Here is a 16,637-nt window from a genome sequence, read left to right as displayed (position 1 = left end):
AGTACATGAAAGTGAAAAGTGAAAGTGAAGTCGCTCAGTCGCATCTGACTCTTTGCGACCCCATGGACTGTAGCCTACCAGGCTCCTCCGTCCATGGAATTTCCCAGCAAGAGTACTGGAGTGGGTTGCCGTTGCCTTCTCCATGCAAAGAACTGACTCATTGTAAAAGACTCTGATGCAGGGAAAGATTGAAAGCAGGAGAAGGGGACGACAGAGGATGAGATAGTTGGATGGTATCATAGGCTCCATGGATATGAGTTTGGGCAAGCTCAGGGAGATAGTGGCAGACAGAGAAGCCTGGTGTGCTACAGTCCATGAGGTGGCAGAGTCAGACACGACCTAGTGACTGAACAACAAAACAACACAAAAGTGACAATACTCGTGAAAGGGTACAATTTAAATGGGTGCATTTTACTGTCTATAAATTGGACCCTAATTAAATCGATTTTAAAAAGTATTTTAAATACCACAAAAGTATTTTACATACTATCCTCATTTACCTGAAAAACTAACTTTTATTTATACGGTTACAAAATTAGTTTATCCATTGAACGCTCATATATGGCAGTGACAGAGAACACAACATCCAAATACGCGCAAACCACTCAAGAAAACGTTGCAGTGCTGTGCTTAGTCGCTCAGTCACGTCCGACTCTTTGCGACCCCAAGGACTGTGGCCCACCAGGCACCTCTATCCATCGGGATTCTTCAGGCAAGAATACTGGAGTGGGTTGCCATGCCCTCCTCCACGGGATCTTCCCAAGCCAGGGATGGAACCCAGATCTCTCGCATTGCAGGCGGATTCTTCACACTCTGAGCCACCCGGGAAGCCCCAAGAAAACGCTGGGTTTTGGGAAATACGGGCTGTGTTCAATCGGCTTCCCAGGTCCAGGCGACCAAGGCGGGGGAAATCGCGGGCGGGAGCCAAAGTCGGCAATACTGGCAGGAGACAGGACACAGAGACCGCGTCGAGCTTGACTCCCCCGGCCAGCGGCCCGGAACCCGGAAGTGTGGCTTGAGTCAAGGTTCCAAGACCGCATGCGCACCGCCTACATGACCAATAAAAACGAAGGGAGGCGGGAATGGGGGCGGGGCTAGCAAACAGGAAGTGTGGCGTTTTACGCCCCGAACTTTCCAGGAGGCCATGGAGGCCTACGAGCAGGTCCAAAGGGGGCCCCTGAAGCTGAAAGGCGTCGCAGAGCTCGGAGTGACTAAGCGGTAAGTCCTGAGATCCCAGGAGACCCTGTATTCTCTTCTTTAAGCCTCTCCCTGAGACCTCCGGGCGTTGCCCTCTGACGCGCCGTTATCCACCCTTCGTACCCGTCTCATCTTCTAGGAAGAAGAAAAAGAAAGACAAAGACAAGGCGAAACTCCTGGAAGCGATGGGAACTAGCAAAAAGAACGAGGAGGAGAAGCGGCGCGGACTGGACAAGCGGACACCGGCCCAAGCGGCATTCGAGAAGATGCAGGAGAAGCGGGTAAGGCGGGTGGGAAGCCTAGGGATGCCCCGCATCGCGGATCGGCGTCTCCCTGGATGGATTCAGAGGCAAGACCTGGGACGCACGGGGGAGGGAGAGCGGTCAGAGAGGACCTTAATTCCGGGGAGAAGACAGTGCTTGAGTAAGAGAGGAAGAGTCCAGAGTGGACCACAAAGGGGAGAGACAGAGACCCAGGTTTGCATTCCAACGCTGTCGCTCACTTGCCCCTTGACACTGGGTCAGTGACTCACCTCTTGGTGCCTCAGTTTCCACAAATATAAGGGTCAGGATAATGCTGTCTCCTAAGAGGGATGGAAACTTTGCATGAGGTAACGTAGATAAATGGCAGTTCGTCTGGCATAAAGTCAGTGCTCAGTTGACGTTAAATGAGCATACTCGCTGCTATAAGTCACCACATAGTGTTTCCATGACAACTTTGGCAGCTTCAAATATGTTGTATTTTCAAGATCTGATGAATGATTTCTCGTAATATTAAATATTTAACAAATTCGGGTGACAGAAGGATAGGTCAGCGTGCAATAGGTAAGTTCTGCCCATTATGCTTGGGGGAGGGAGTAATCAGTCTAGGTCCTGAACCACCGGGATGCTGTTTTCTCCCCCACCTCCCCCCCAAGAAGACTTTCAGCAGTGTTTAGAGACTTTTTATTTTATTTTTTACAACTTGGGTGAGTTGGGGTGTGGGGAAGGGTGCTGCTAGTGCTTGAGACAGTGTACACCCCCCAAAGATTGATCTGGCCCAAAATGTCATTAGTGCCCAGGCCTAACCCTGGTCTTGGTGATTTGGCCCAGTAATATCAGGAAAAGTTAACTCATTACTTCCAGGCCTAATTGAGTCATAGGAGAGAAAAGAGAGAGGGAGAACTCACTGGCTTTGATAAGATTGCGTCCCATTCTGTCTCTGCTGCTCTTGATGATGTAACTCTGGGCGAGCTGGGTCACCTCCCACACCTTAATTTCTTCATCTCTATGGTGGACTCAAGTCCCAACCTCAAACATATAGGTTTGTGATGAGGATTTAACAAGTGAATGCACTTAAGCCGCTTCCTTAACGTTCTAGTCAGAGGCAGGGCTGGGATTTTACTGCTGGAGTTGGGATGGGATGGGAGAGAGAGGCTCATACAACTGTCAAAGTGACCAATAATGGCCCCTCAGAGTAGGGCAGTCATAATGGAAGTAATGGAAGGTATCAGGTTTGGGATAGGTTTTGAAGGAAGAACAGCCAGATAAGCTGTTGGGTGGGTTGTAGGTTGGGAAAGAGGAATCGAGGGTGATCAAGATTTTTGGTGGGAGAAGCTGGGTGAATGGAGGTGCTGGTTTACTGAAATTGGAAGGACTGTAAGTAAAGCAGGTTTCTATAAAGTGGGGGAGCAGGATCTTAGTTTTAGGGACTTGTTGGGCTTTCCAGGTGGCACTAGTGGTAAAGAATTCACTTGCTATTGCAAGAGGCGTGGTACCAATACAGGAGACATAGACCCAGTCCCTGGGTCAGGAAGATCCCCTGGAGTAGGAAGTGGCACCCCACTTCAGTACTCTTTATATATATATAATTTTCTTATTTTTGACTGTAATGGGTCTTCATTGCTGTGAGGGCCTTTTGTCTAGTTGTGACCAGCAGTGGCTACTCTTCCTGGTATTGTGAGGGCTTCTTATTAAAGTGGCTTCTCTTATTGCCCCACTCCAGTATTCTTGCCTGGAACATTCCATGGGCAGAGGGGCCTGTTGGGCTACAGTCCATGGGGCAACTAAGCAACCAAGTGTGCGCCTGCACACACACACACACACACACACACACACACACACACACTCTCCAGCGGTTATGAATCTGCCTTCCAGTGCAAGGGACGTGGGTTTCATCCATGGTCAGGGAACTAAGATCCACATATCTTGGAGCAGCTAAGCCTGTGTGCAGCAAGGCAACGTGCATGGCAGTGAAGACCCCGAATGCCGCAACAAAGACCCAGTGCAGTCGAAAAAAGAAAAGATCTTGGTTTTAGAAGTTAAATTTGAGTGCCCGTTAAAAGTTCAAGTAGAGAATTCTCATGGACATTCTTTGATACCCGAATCTGTAGTTTGGAGGAAAGTTCTGGGTAGTTGTTCTGGGACTGCATGAGATCCTTCGAGGAGGCATAATGACAGAAGAGGTCTAGGATCAGACCTCTGATGATCAGAAGGTGGGAGAGAGGAAATTGCAAAGGAGCACAGGACGGAAGGATACCAGGAGAGAGCATCTCCTTAGGAGCTGAGTGGAGAAAGTGTTCCAAGAGGAAGAAGCGGGACTTCCCTGGTGGTCCAGTGGTTAAGGATCCACGAAACTCAGATCCCACAGGATGTGGTATCTACACCCAAGTGCCACAACTAGAGAGAAAGACCATACACCACCATTAAGAGCCCACCCTCACACAGCCATAAATAAATCTGATTTACCCTGAATTCCTTAAAAAAATTTTTTTTTAATTAGAAGTGATCAGCTGCACTCTGAGCCATTAGTTGGCATTTGTGATGGGAGGAAAGGAAGACTGATTTGAGTGGATCCAAATGGGGGTGGGGAAAGGCAGAGGTGGAGACAAGGATTTGAAACAACTCTCCGGAGATTTGCTGTCAAAGGGAATGGAGAAACAGTCCTCCAGCTGGAGGGTGGAAGATCAAGGTGAAATTTTTCTTGTTGGAAATGAAGTACTCCTGAGGGTTTTGTTTGGTGGAGGAGAGGGGTGTGGGGGAGCTGGTGCAGGCAAAGCAAGGACAGTTGGGAAATGCAGATTCCCTCGTGGAAGAGTGTTGGATTGAGCACAGTGGGAGTTATAGGCTGGACAGCTCCTAGAACGAAGGCTCCAGCCTGGTGGGAAGGGTCAAGGCTTGGCATCTCCAGCTCCATCACCCACTCTTCACTCTGGTCCTGGCTTTTTCTTGTCTATGAAGCAGGGTATGTGACAGCACCCGTGATAGCCTGTGAATTTGGTGCATGGAGTGGGAGGAGGGAGGGCAGAGCCCCGCCAAGTGCCTGGCATTGGTGACAGCTGGTCGAGTCAGCATGGCCTCTTGTGAGGAGACACGGACCCCACGTAGGCTCACAGCAGGAAGAGGCAGGGATGGACAAAGCAGATACTTGAGAGAGAGTGGGAGTGTCAGCTAGGTGGGAGCCAACTGGATGTAGAGGGGGATGAGGAGGCAGCAAAGGAGACAGCCAGGTGGCAGTCTACAGTCTATCTCAAGCTTCCCTGGGTTGACTGGGTTTAGTGGGGTGGTTCTTCTGCTGGCCTCCCTGGGAACCTGGTATAGTCAGATGGCAGCTGGAGCTGGAGCCCCAGCCAGGCTGGAACATGCTTCACCGTGGCATGTCTGGTACCTCAGTGCTCCTTCCAGGACATGCCTCCCCACATGTCATCTCATTCTCCAGGTCCTTTCTTTACAGCAAGGTCATCAGACGTCCCGCATGATGACTAGCTTCTAAGAACACAAAGCAAAAGCTGCTAAGTCTTCTTATGGCTTCAGCACTGGCACTGAATTCTGTTAAGTAAACTGTGTCACGGGACCAGCCCAGAGTCAGCATGGTAGGGGACTGCACCAGGACACCAGTACCAGGCAGCTGGGTTCATTTGCAGGGGAGGTGGGGGAGCACCACAGTGAGTTGGCCGCAGTCACCCAGCTAGTAAGTGAGAGAGCCGGATGTGGCCCCAGGCCTGTCTGACCCTGCATCCCATGCTTTTAACTCATACCAGCTACCACTGGTGTTAAGCACAAGGAATGGGGTAGGTCATGGTGGTACAGGATGGGTGTTCCAGAATTACACTTGTCAAGGTGATCTGGATCTTGTAGCCCTCTTGACACTGTGTACCATCACTCAGGATGCTCAGTGCTAAAGAATCCACCTCCAGTACAGAAGATACAGGAGACACGGGTTCAGTCCCTAGGTTGGGAAGATCCCCTGGATGAGGAAATGGCAACCCACTCCAGTATTCTTGCCTGGAAAAATCCCATGGACAGAGGAGCCTGGTGGGCTATAGTCCATGGGGTCGCAAAGAGTTGGACGTGACTGAGCACACATACATTACCTTCCTCATTTATCATCCTTCCTCAGACTCCTTCTGAGACTTTCCTTTTTCTGCAAACTGGGAAAGCAGTCAATTGCCCAAGGACACAGGAAGCGCATATACAGCTCCCAGCAGGGTCTCCTTAAGTCAGTGCTAGTATGTCTCCCGCCACTCAGACCAAAGGGCAGCGGATGCGAGTTCTTAGTGGGGCATGTGATGGCCAGGCATCCCTGTTGGACCCTCCTGAGTAGAGTCGAGGGAGGGGTGGGGTGTACATCCTGAGACCTCCAGTCATGCTGAGTGTCAGAGCCAGGCTGGACCGGGCTCCTGTCTTCCACCCGGTGCTGGCCTGGCCTGCACCAGGCGTGTGACTCACCTCCACTTCTCTTCTCTCTTCAGCAAATGGAAAGGATCCTGAAGAAAGCATCCAAAACCCACAAGCAGAGAGTAGAGGTGAGTCACGTGCTGCTGGGGGAGACTGGGCCACATAGGGGCCAGGCTGGGCCGAGAGGCTGGAGCCTGGCAGAGGAGCCACTGGAGTGCTGGCAGATTTACCCAGCCTCCCCAGGGTCATTTAAGGGCAGGGCATCCAGAAGGCCTGGCAGGGTGGATTTGAGCGGGGGTGGGGGTTCACTGCAGAGAGACAGAACGTGGAGAAAGGGGACTGGGCACTGCTGACATGGTATTTCCCCTCGGCTTTCCCAGGACTTCAACAGACACCTGGACACGCTCACAGAGCACTATGACATTCCCAAAGTCAGCTGGACCAAGTAGCAGGCCCACCCCAGATACCGGGTGGCATCAAGGAGGAGCAGAAGGCAACGTCGCGGTTATGTTTGGGGCCTTGGTATTTTCTAGAAACATTGTTGTGCACACATCCTTGCCTCTTCCGCTGAGACAGTGCTTTTCAAAGCTGTGTGTCCTCATTCTGGAACTTGATTAAAGTAAGACTGTCCTTTTCCTCAGTTTTGATTTCTCAGTAGTGCATAGAAGAGAGACCTCTTTAGTTTGGAAGGTTTATCCAGAGATGAAGGTTATTTCTGGGTAAGTGCCATGGAAAAGTGTTCTTAACCCCAAATTGCCTCTGACTCTTTGACAGCCAGCCAGCTGGCTTTGCGTGGATAAAACTGACTCCAGAGAACAAAGAGCTGATGTCGTCACAGCCCTGAGTGTGCACATCCCTGTAGGGCCCTGCATGGCCTGCCCTTCTAAGTTCCTTCTGGCTTGGAGCTTGTTCTCTCCTGGGGCCTGGAGAAGCCACTTGGAGCTCCGTAGCCTTCAGACTGCTTCCTCCCGGCCAGTGAGGCCAGACAGCCTGGGAAGCAGAACCACCACCTAAGGCACCGATGGGACACACACCTTGTCCCTTTCTGATCCTGTGGCTGGCGTGTAGCCTCTTCTCCCAGCATCCCCATTCCAGACATGGGTCTAGTGGGTGTCACCGTGGCAGACATTGCCAGTCAACACAACTTTCTTTGTAAGGGAACCCAGCCAGACACAGCCTGCCATTTTACCCTCAACTGTGGGCTCCAAGCAGCCCCCCGTATTTATTCAGAGTTGGTACTTTACACATTTGGCATTCACCAAGGCAGAGCCCCAGCACAGACAGACGTGCACACAGCTGAAAGGAAGGACTCGGGTCCCCATGCTGCAGAGTCAGGATCTTCGAGGGCCTCTGTGTGCCCACCACATGGGGATCAAATTGAATTTGCTATTGGGAGAGAGTGTGCTGACAGAGATGCTGAAGGAATAAGAAAGGGAAGAAAAATCAAGTATTGACTGCCACATGTGGAATGCAGAATAAAACAAAAAAGTTATTAAATATAAGTCTGAGTAGCTTAATTATAGGCTGTCTGAGTATCACTAGAAATGTTGCCTCTTGTATTATCACTCACAAAGAATGTACATACTGCAAAACCACTATCCCCCCTTCAATTTGGAAAAATTAGATGACACATGTTTTCACCTATGCTTTGCAACCCACCTAAGGGAGGTGACGTACTGTCTCATTAGCAGTGGCTCTTTGGGGCAGATTCCCCCATTGACTGGAAGGCGCTTTCAGGCTTTTACCACCCATGGGTCAGCAGTTGGGGTCTTCAAGCATGATGTGGTGGTGCTGTGAAAAGCATGCACTGACAGTGGGGAAGACAGCTATTCCAATTCTCCCTGCCCATCAGACCACTCCAAAACAGAGAGACTGAAAACAACGGGATTTCTCTCTCATGATTCTGTGGGTTGACCAAGCTCAGCTGGGAGGTTCTGCTTCATGCGGTGTAGTTTACTTCATCTAGGTTACAGTGACTTGCATGGTGCCAGAGGTCTTCCAGAATCTCTTCTCGTAACCTATTCCGTGGGGCCAACACAAGTTACTGCGAGACCTTCTCTGGGAGGGAACTACACAGAGCATGGACAACCAGGAGATGTGGTTTATTGAGGCCCCACAGTCTACTACAGTGGCTCAAAATCTATGGTAGGCTCCCCTGGGGAGCATTAAGAACCACTGATGCTGGGACTTCCCTGGTGGTTCAGTGGTTAAGAATCTGCCCTCAGGCGCAGGAGACGTGGGTTCCATCCCTGGTTGGGGAACTAAGATCCCACATGCTTTGGGGCAGCTAAGCCCAAGCGCCACAACTAGAGAAGTGTACACACCCAACAAAGAGCCTAAACCCTGCAAGAAAGACCCAGGGCAGCCAGAATCAAAAAACACTCCGGTGCTTTGTGGGTGGGCTTCCATCATTGAGGTTTTTCAAGCTCCCCAAGTGACCCCAGTGTGCAGCAAAGTTTGAGAGATTCCAGTCTAGCACAATCAGCATGGTCTTTTTTTGAGATGTCACAGAGTTCACACAGTTCATTGACTGCGGCTTCCCTGGGGCTCAAACAGTAAAGAATCTGCCCACAGTGCAGGAGACCCAGGTTCAATCCCTGAGTCAGGAAGATCCCCTGGAGAAGGTAATAGCAACCAACTCCAGTATTCTTGCCTCGAAAATTCCATGGCCAGAGGAGCCTGGCAGGCTACAGTCCATGCGGTCGCAAAGAGTCAGACACAACTAAGCAACTATGGTCCTATACATTCACTGCCAAGGATAAAATTCAGGTGTGATTCAAATTCCTCCACATATGGAGAAAAGTAGGTTACAAGTAATTTATGTGTAGTGTTGGGGGCTTCACTGGTGGCTCAGACTGTAAACACCTGCAATTTTGGAGATCTGGGTTCAGTCCCTCAGTTGGGAAGATATGGGGAAGGGCATGGCAACCCAATCCAGTATTCTTGCCTGGAGAATCCCAGGAACAGAGGGTCCTGGGGGCTACAGTCCATGAGATTGCAGAGTCAGGCACACTGAGCAACTCAGCCCAGCACACATGCTGTGACAGTACTTTTGGCACCAGAAGGCTGTTTCCTCAAAAGATTTTGTCCTCCTAGCCCTGCTGACACTGTATTAAACATCTAAAATGCCCAGTTGCCACTGTTCAGTCGCCAGTCCTGTCTGACTCTTTACAACCCCATGGACTGCAGGACACCAGACTTCCCTATCCTTCACTATTTCCTGGAGTTTGCTCAAACTCCTATCCAAGGAGTCGATAATGCCATCCAACCATCTCATCTGCCTCCCCTGTCTCCTCCTGCCTTCAACCTTTCCCAACATCAGGGTCTCTTCCAGTGAATTGGGTCTTCACATCAGGTGGTCAAAGTATCAGAGCTTCAGCATCAGTCCTGATGAAAATTCAGGGTTGATTTCCTTTAGGATTGACTGCTTTGATCTCCTTACTGTCCAAGGGACTTTCAAGAGTCTTCCAGCACCGCAGTTCGAAAGCTTCAATTCTTCGGCACTCAGCCTTCTTTATGGTCCAACTCTCACAGCCATATATGACTACTGGAAAAGCCATAGCTTTGACTGTATGGATCTTTGTCAGCCCAGAGCAAGCCTGAAAAGGAAATGCTCCATAATGGGAGTTGTTACCTCTCCTGGGTGGTTTTTCTTTTTGCCTTATGTTTTTGTCATTTCCTCAGTTTTTTTTCAGTGAGATATTTGTAATTAGAAAAGAGACATGTTTTTCTAAAACACTGCAATAAATTAGGCAAGAATGAGGCCAGGTAAAATATGATTTCTTAAGATAGTTGGTGTCAAAAATGCTCTCTTGTCTGCATTGTGCAAGAATTCTTCCAGCCCAGGATTCACTTGATAATCTTTAAAGATTTGTCTGCAAAATCTTGGCTGTTTGCATACCAGTGCCAAACAGAAATACTGAGACAGTTATGGAGGAGAAAGAAAGAGTGGCTTTATTACTTTGCCAGGCAAAGGGGGAACACAGTATGCTAGCATCTCAAGAACTATGTCCCACCCCACCGCCACCAGCCCCCAGTGAGCAGGGAAAGGTTATATAGTCAGGCTGCATATGTGATAAGGATCAAGGCGGTAACAGTCTTGTATTTTTGCTTCTGCAGGGTCCTAGGTGGTTCATCTTCTAATCTTGTTGAGTCTCTGTCTCAGGTGGTTTTGTTGCTGCTTCTTTGATTAGCAACTCTTCTGCCCTTTGGAACTGAGAGAAGGTCAGGGAGGCCAAGAGCTCTGCCTACAAGGAATGGGGGACAAAAGGACCTCCATGCCCTGGAGTCCCACAGGGCTCTGCTCAGCATCAATTCTACTTTTCTTCTCTGTGTTTTCTTATAATTACATCTCTACCCCAAGTATAGTTATAATCACAGAGTTGCAAAAACTCTCTTTCAAAACCCAAAATGGAGGTAATAGGGAAGATAAAAAGATAAATGAGAGGCAGGCAGCCTGGGTAAATGGTTCTGACACTGCTGGCTGGACTGGGCCCAGGGTACTGTGATGGTTCATTGGGATGAAATGCAGGGATTTTCCAGTGTTCATAAAGCAAAAGAGATATAATTGAATTAGATTAATCAGGAATCACAATCTGCATTACCCACACTAACCGCCAACTATAGTAATCACGTTTTTTTTGCCTAGGTTCGGTGGGGTGTGGTGTTCAAGAGATCATTTCAGGCAGTAAACTGGCACACTTGTTCATTGACAAGTGTTAACACTGACAGGTGACAGGCACTGTTATAAGACTCAACTTAGGGCCATTAAGAGAGTTTGTCTGACCTCTTTCCAAGTAACCACCTGCTTTGTTGCCGTTGTTCAGTTGCTAAGTTATATCCAACTCTTTGCAACCCCATGAACTGCAGCAAACCAGGCTTCCTCGTCCTTCATTGTCTGCTCAAATTCACGTCCATTGAGTTGGTGATACCATCCAGCCATCTTACTGCTCCCTATAAACCTACACAGCATTTTAAAAAGCAGAGACATTCCTTTGCCAACAAAGGTCCGAATAGTCAAAGCTTTGGTTTTTCCAGTAGTCATGTATGGATGTGAGAGGTGGACCATAAAGAAGGCTGAGCACCGAAGAACTGATGCTTTTGAACTGTGGTGTTCGAGAAGACTCTTGAGAGTCCCTTGACCTGCAAGGAGATCCATCCGTCCATCCTAAAGGAAATCAGTCCTGAATATTCATTGGAAGGACTTATGCTGAAACTGAAGGTCCAATACTTGGGCCACCTGATGTGAAGAACTGACTCATTGGGAAAGACCCTGATGCTGGGACAGATTGAGGGCAGGAGGAGAAGGGGACAACAAAGGATGAGATGGTTGGATGGCATCACCAACTCAATGGACCTGAATTTGAGCAGGCTCCGGGAGTTGGTGATGGACAAGGAAGCCTGGCATTGCTGCAGTCCATGGGGTCGCAGAGAGTCAGACACGACTGAGCGAATAACTGATAAAGGGTGTCACAATTGGTGACTGTATATTTGTTTCCTAGACTTCCCCACCAGACTGTGAGTTCCGTATGGCTCTAGGTGGGTTCCACCACCAGGATCTCTCATCTAACTTGGCCCGCAGAGTGGGAATTTCCAGCTGCTATGGCTTCGCCCAGCCGGGCACCATACAATGCCCTGCTTCAGAGGGCCCCGCCCGCCGCCTCCAGGCCTCCCCCCGCCCCGCCCCTCTAGACTTACTTCCGGGATGCTTGAGGGAGGAGCGGGAAATAGGGCACATCAGACAAACTGCGCCTGTGCACAGTGCACCCTGCGCCGGCGCATTCTTGACCGCTTCGCCTCGGCCGGACATAACGGTCCGCGCGCGGCTCCCCCGACCGGAAGTGGAGACGAGCTGTCGCGGGGTGCGCCCGGCCCGGCTCACCGCCTGGCAGTCCCCGCTGTCGCCGCCGCCCTCGGCCACTGCCGAGGCTTTCCGCAGCCGCCATGTCCGCCAGTGCCGTCTACGTGCTGGACCTGAAGGGCAAGGTACCAAGGGCTCCCAACCCTCCGCGTTGCCAGGCAACCGGCGGGGGCCTCGCCCCGTGGGGACCCACCTTGTTGCTAGGTAACCGTCCAATGGGAGCCACCTTGGTCTTAGGCACGGAAGCCGTCTGGCCTCACCTGAGGACTCCACCCTTTTGCTGGGTATCCAGGAAGGGGTCTTAGGTCCGCGAGCCCTGCCTTGCTGCTAGGTAACGCGGTGGGCTGCCGCAGTTGCCGGATAACCGACTGCACGACCCTCATCCCCACCCCTGTGAGTTGGGGGTTTTAGGCCTCTGTGAGGCCCGGGGCAACCGAGGCGGTGGAGAGCGCGGGCCGCAGCTGGCTGAGAAGCCAATCCTGGCGCCAAGGGGCTGCGCGACCCTTGACCAGAGGTGGTGAAGCGTGTCGGGGACAGTGTACCTTTGGGCCAGTACCGCGCTCTGGGAGCTCGGCCCGTTCTGTTTATCCAGCGATTTTTGTGTTTTAGTCCCTTGAAGCAATTTCTTAATGTGACACTTGAGTTACCAGGGCTAGGTGAGGTGGTTGGCGGGAGTGCTATTTTCGCAGAGGGAGAGACTGAGGCACAGAGAGGTGATACAAAGCGCCCATAGTCACATCGGTCACAGAAGAGTGGCAGGTCTAGGAGCTGAACCCAGAGTCGTTTGTTCATTTAGCTGATATTTGAGGCGCACTTACTAAATGCCAAGCAGGGTGCTAAGCTTCAGACTGCCTTTGGTGAGAGAAACCAGAGTCAGTTCCTGAACCTGGTCCTTCTGGAGCCCACGATCTGGTGAGTGGGAGGGACACTGATCTCAAAAAGCACAAACAAATGTAAATTGCAGTGGTGGAGCAGTGAGGATCTAACAGAGTCAGCCTCCGCTGGGGATAAGGAAGCACTGCCCAAGGGGAGTGACACGCTGGCTGGAATAGGAAGGAGCAATAGAACCCTAGGACCCATTCCCAGGGGGCCTTTCCCCAGGGGATTTCTAGGAAAGCTTTTTATATGAGGGAGCTCAGAGTCTTTCAGAAGTGGCCTGCTGCCTTACCCCAAGTCTGTCCTGGCTAGAGGACAAGTGAGTATCTGGTCTCTTGCATTGAGGAGTAATAAGAATAGGACAGTTTGTTGTCATTTAGTCGATAAGTCGTGTCCAACTCTTTCTGTGACCCCATGGACTGTAGCCCACTAGGCTCCTCTGTCCATGGGATTCTCCAGGGAAGAATACTAGAGTGGGTTTCCTTGCCCTCCTCCAGGGGGTCTTCCCAATGCAGGGATTGAACCCATGTCTTCTGCATTGGCAGGCCTGAACAGGCAGATTCTTCACCACTGAGCCACCAGGGCTTCATATAATAGGACGGGACCGACAACATTTAACCAGCCCCACAGCAGTGAGTGAGGGAAACATGGGTGCCAGTCCTAGGTGGAGTGGGCAGGAGTGCTCCCAGAAGCAGTAAGGAGTGAAGGGTTGAAATGCCTGCCCCTTGCTGCCTCACTCCCCACCCCCAGTACTTTCCCAAACCTCCCTTAAGTGGGTTGCCTTCCTTGGATGCCACCCAAAGTCAACAACTAGTGAGGCCCTGTGCTGGGCTCCCTTCTGAGGACGGGAGGTTGAGAAGGTTGAGTCCTTGGAGGCAAGGAAAGACGCAGGACACCCCAGGGGTGGGAGGGTGCAGTATTCCCTGAGTTTTTGTAGCATGTTTTTTTTTTCTTATTTTGTATTTATTCATTTTTAATTGGAGGATAATTGCTTTACAGTGTTGTGTTGGTTTCTGCATGTATCACTATGAATCAGCTGTTGGTATACACATGTTCCCTCTTGAACTTCCCACCCACCTCCAACCCCCCATGTAGCATGTGTTCTTGATTCCTCCCTGGCCACCGTGTCACCAGAGGTCCCGCAGGCTGCCTCCTCAGATCACTCATTTCTCCGACAAACATTTCATGAGCACCTAGCATGCGGCATGAGCTCAGAGGCTGAGCTCAAAACCTGCCCCTGCTGCTCAGTTGCGTGACCTCGGGCAAGCGTGTGAACTCGCTGAGCACATGAGACAAGCGCAGCACCACCCATGGTCCACAGTGCCCTTGAGGTCTTGTAGCGGAGGCACGTGGAAGCTGACAGATCCAAGCAGATGCATGGATCCCGATGATCAGTTAGCCACCATAGCAAGGTCAAGGCCCTCAGGTGATGCAGTTGCCCAACCTCAGTGTGGGTTGGCAGGAGAAGTGGTTACAAAAGGCTTCCTGGAGGAGAGAGATGCCAGTGCTGGGCAGGTGACCAGGCGGCAGTCAGGTCAACGAGGAGGTGTCACAAGAGGCCACAGGGTGAGGGGCAGCCGCTGAGGCTGGGTGGCCGTGGGTGATGCTGGAGCCGGAGGAGGGACCCAGAGGGCCGTGGGTGAAGGGCGTTCAGGTGGGAGGGCAAGAGGAGACCACCTCGATCCCAAGAAGGAACAGCTGCCATGAGGAGACTGTAGCCTGGGAGAAGCCTGATTATATGTGTCTTTCAGAAGAGGCTGCGTGGGTGGGTTTGCCTCCCATCCTCCCTGACCATCCCACGTTTATTATTCCACTCCCCATGGACCTCATGTTTTGAAAGTCTGCCTTCTGCAGAAACTGCATTCAATAAAAAAGGAAGGTAATGGCACATCAAGGAAATTCACAACCACACGTCTACCTGCCAACCAGCACCTCTGATCTCCAAGAAATCCAGTGCGGCCACATTCAGCTGGTGGAGAGCCCTCCAGGACAGTTTGCCCTTACCTTTCTTCTCTGCAGCTTCTAACGCCACTACTGTGCTCCTCCTCAGCAGGCTTCCATTGGCCTCTAGGTTGCTGTGCCTCTGTTTCCCCTGTTTCTCTCACTGCTCCCGCTTCTCTCCTGCCCTCCCCTCGGATGTTGGCTCCTCCTGCTTGGGCCTGGCATGCCTCACATACTGTTGCTCTACTTGGGATAGGCTTTGACTCATTCATTCATTCATTCCTATTTTTTGGCCATGCCTCACCACCTGCAGGATCTTAGTTTCACGAGCAGGGATTGAACCTGTGTCCCCTGCAGTGGAAGCACAGTGTCTTAACCATTGGACTGCCAGGGAAGTCCCAAGGGGCATGCTTTGATTTCTGTCACTGTGCCAATGACCTCTGAATTTGAATCAAAGTCCGGAGCACTCATCTGGAGATCTGCGGGCCTTCAGGACACCCTGGAAGTCTCACAGCCATCACAAAGTCGGCATTTCCCCAGATGAGCTCCGCACTACCCCCCAGCCCTGCTGCTACTACCCCCCTCCCTCCATCTCAGGGAGTGACACCGCCAACCACACTGCCCGTTTAGAGGCCTGGGCATTATCCTGCCCTTGTTTGCCTCACCGCCACACTCACTGCAGAGATGTTTACTGAGCAGCTGCTATGGGCCAGGATCCGAGGCCGCCCTCACTCTCCTTAAGCGGTGCTCCTAGGTACCCACCATGGGTACCTCCCATCCCATGGCTCTAGTTCCCCTGGTCCCTCTGCCTCTGTCCCCCTGTGGTCTGAGGCCTCAGTTTGAAGGTCACACCCTTGCAGAGTCTCACCTCCCTTGAAGCAAATAGCTCGGTGCAGGGACCCGTTTGTCCTGGTCACCCTGGTGCCCCAGGCCCAGCGTAGTGGGTGGCAGAGGGCATGAGCACGTCGGCCTCTGCAGCCCGTGTGATGAACGTGAGCAAACTATGTTGCTCCCTGCTGTTTTCTCAGAATATACTGGGGCCGCAGGGGCTCCATGCCAGTTGCATCCCCCAAAGTTGGATAACCTGGAGTAGAAGGTGGGCTTGGAAAGCCCAGGGGAGCAATGTTTATCGAGTGGAAGTGGCCCTGCAGGGAGTGAGAAGTGGGATTAGAACTCGGGCTCACCTTTGTTCACTGTGTGACCTCAGGCAGGTGGTGCCACCTCTCTGCACATCACTGTTCATCGCTTTAAAAATATCAGTCCTGCTTCATAGTAGAGGGGATTTCTATGAGGCAGCATATACTCCTAGCAAAGAATATACGAGAGGGTACGTCGTAGTCCCTGGGCCGGGTACCCACAAGCTCACCCACTGGGTGCTGGGTCTCTAAGGGGCCTTCTGAACAGCAGTGAGTGCACAGGGTCCCTTGCCCATAGGCCACAAAGGAGAGACTAGGATAGGAAGGTTCTTTCTCGGTCACTCACTTGACCACTCTCTCTCTGGCTTGCAGCAGTAAGACGATGTATTTTATGAAGCTAAGACTCTGGGAAGGAAATGGCAACCCACTCCAATATTTTCCCATGGACAGAGGAACCTGGCAGACTACAGTCCGTGAGGGTCACAAAAGAGTCGGACAGGACTTAGCAAGCATACGACAACGAAGGTCCTGAGGCAGGCAGTCCTCAGGCTGGTCGGCGCAGTGGTGTCGTATTTGCGCATTACTGCGTCCTGCAGCTGGCTGTGCTCAGCGACACGTGGGAGCAGCAGCTGCTCTGGGCAGCGTCTCCAAATAGAGCCGTGCTCACCATGGCGTAGCTTCACACCTCCTTTCCTTTCCTTCAGTGAGTTACGTGTAACAGACTGTGCTTACATAAAGCATATTGTTTGATGAATTCAGTCATTGTATACACTCAGAAAACCATAGGCACACGCTCTGTTACTTCCTAAAGGTTCCCCACACCCATACATGTCCAGCCTGTCCCCAGGCAGCCACTAATGTATTTTCTGTTACCGTTTCCCAGGGTGTGTTTAAGTGGAATCACAGTTATGGTCTCCATTGTCTGGTTTCTTCCCCTTGGCTCAGTGATCCTGAAATTCCCTCCTGCTGTCA

General features: G+C 51.3%; 2 protein-coding genes and 1 long non-coding RNA gene across 6 annotated transcripts in view; 2 read left to right on the top strand and 1 right to left on the bottom strand.

Moving 5' to 3' along the window:
* The first annotated feature begins 1,065 nt into the window (after positions 1-1,065).
* Positions 1,066-6,492, top strand: FAM32A (family with sequence similarity 32 member A). Its single transcript, XM_070462454.1, has 4 exons — positions 1,066-1,218; positions 1,337-1,478; positions 5,927-5,980; positions 6,233-6,492. The coding sequence occupies exons 1-4, from the start codon at positions 1,145-1,147 to the stop codon at positions 6,299-6,301; spliced, it is 339 nt and encodes a 112-aa protein (XP_070318555.1). The 5' UTR covers positions 1,066-1,144; the 3' UTR covers positions 6,302-6,492.
* A 3,288-nt stretch (positions 6,493-9,780) lies between these two features.
* Positions 9,781-11,639, bottom strand: LOC110147249 (uncharacterized). Its single transcript, XR_011485980.1, has 2 exons — positions 11,550-11,639; positions 9,781-10,099 (listed from the first exon to the last, which is right to left on the bottom strand). It is a non-coding gene; the product is annotated as an uncharacterized lncRNA (long non-coding RNA).
* Positions 11,640-11,754: 115 nt separating this feature from the next.
* AP1M1 (adaptor related protein complex 1 subunit mu 1) overlaps positions 11,755-16,637 on the top strand; it is a 28,272-nt gene continuing 23,389 nt past the window's right edge. For 3 of the 4 annotated variants that reach the window (XM_070462436.1, XM_070462427.1, XM_070462420.1), the window contains exon 1: positions 11,755-11,837. In XM_070462436.1, the coding sequence (XP_070318537.1) occupies positions 11,796-11,837 (42 nt within the window). In that variant the 5' untranslated portion in view covers positions 11,755-11,795. Of the gene's footprint in view, positions 11,838-12,007; positions 12,106-16,637 lie in introns of those variants that run through there. The other variant, XM_070462439.1, reaches the window with a different exon arrangement.

The sequence above is a fragment of the Odocoileus virginianus genome, chromosome 3, assembly GCF_023699985.2.
Source record: "Odocoileus virginianus isolate 20LAN1187 ecotype Illinois chromosome 3, Ovbor_1.2, whole genome shotgun sequence".
Classification (NCBI taxonomy): Eukaryota; Metazoa; Chordata; class Mammalia; order Artiodactyla; family Cervidae; genus Odocoileus; species Odocoileus virginianus.
This window is presented reverse-complemented; position numbering and strand designations above follow the sequence as displayed.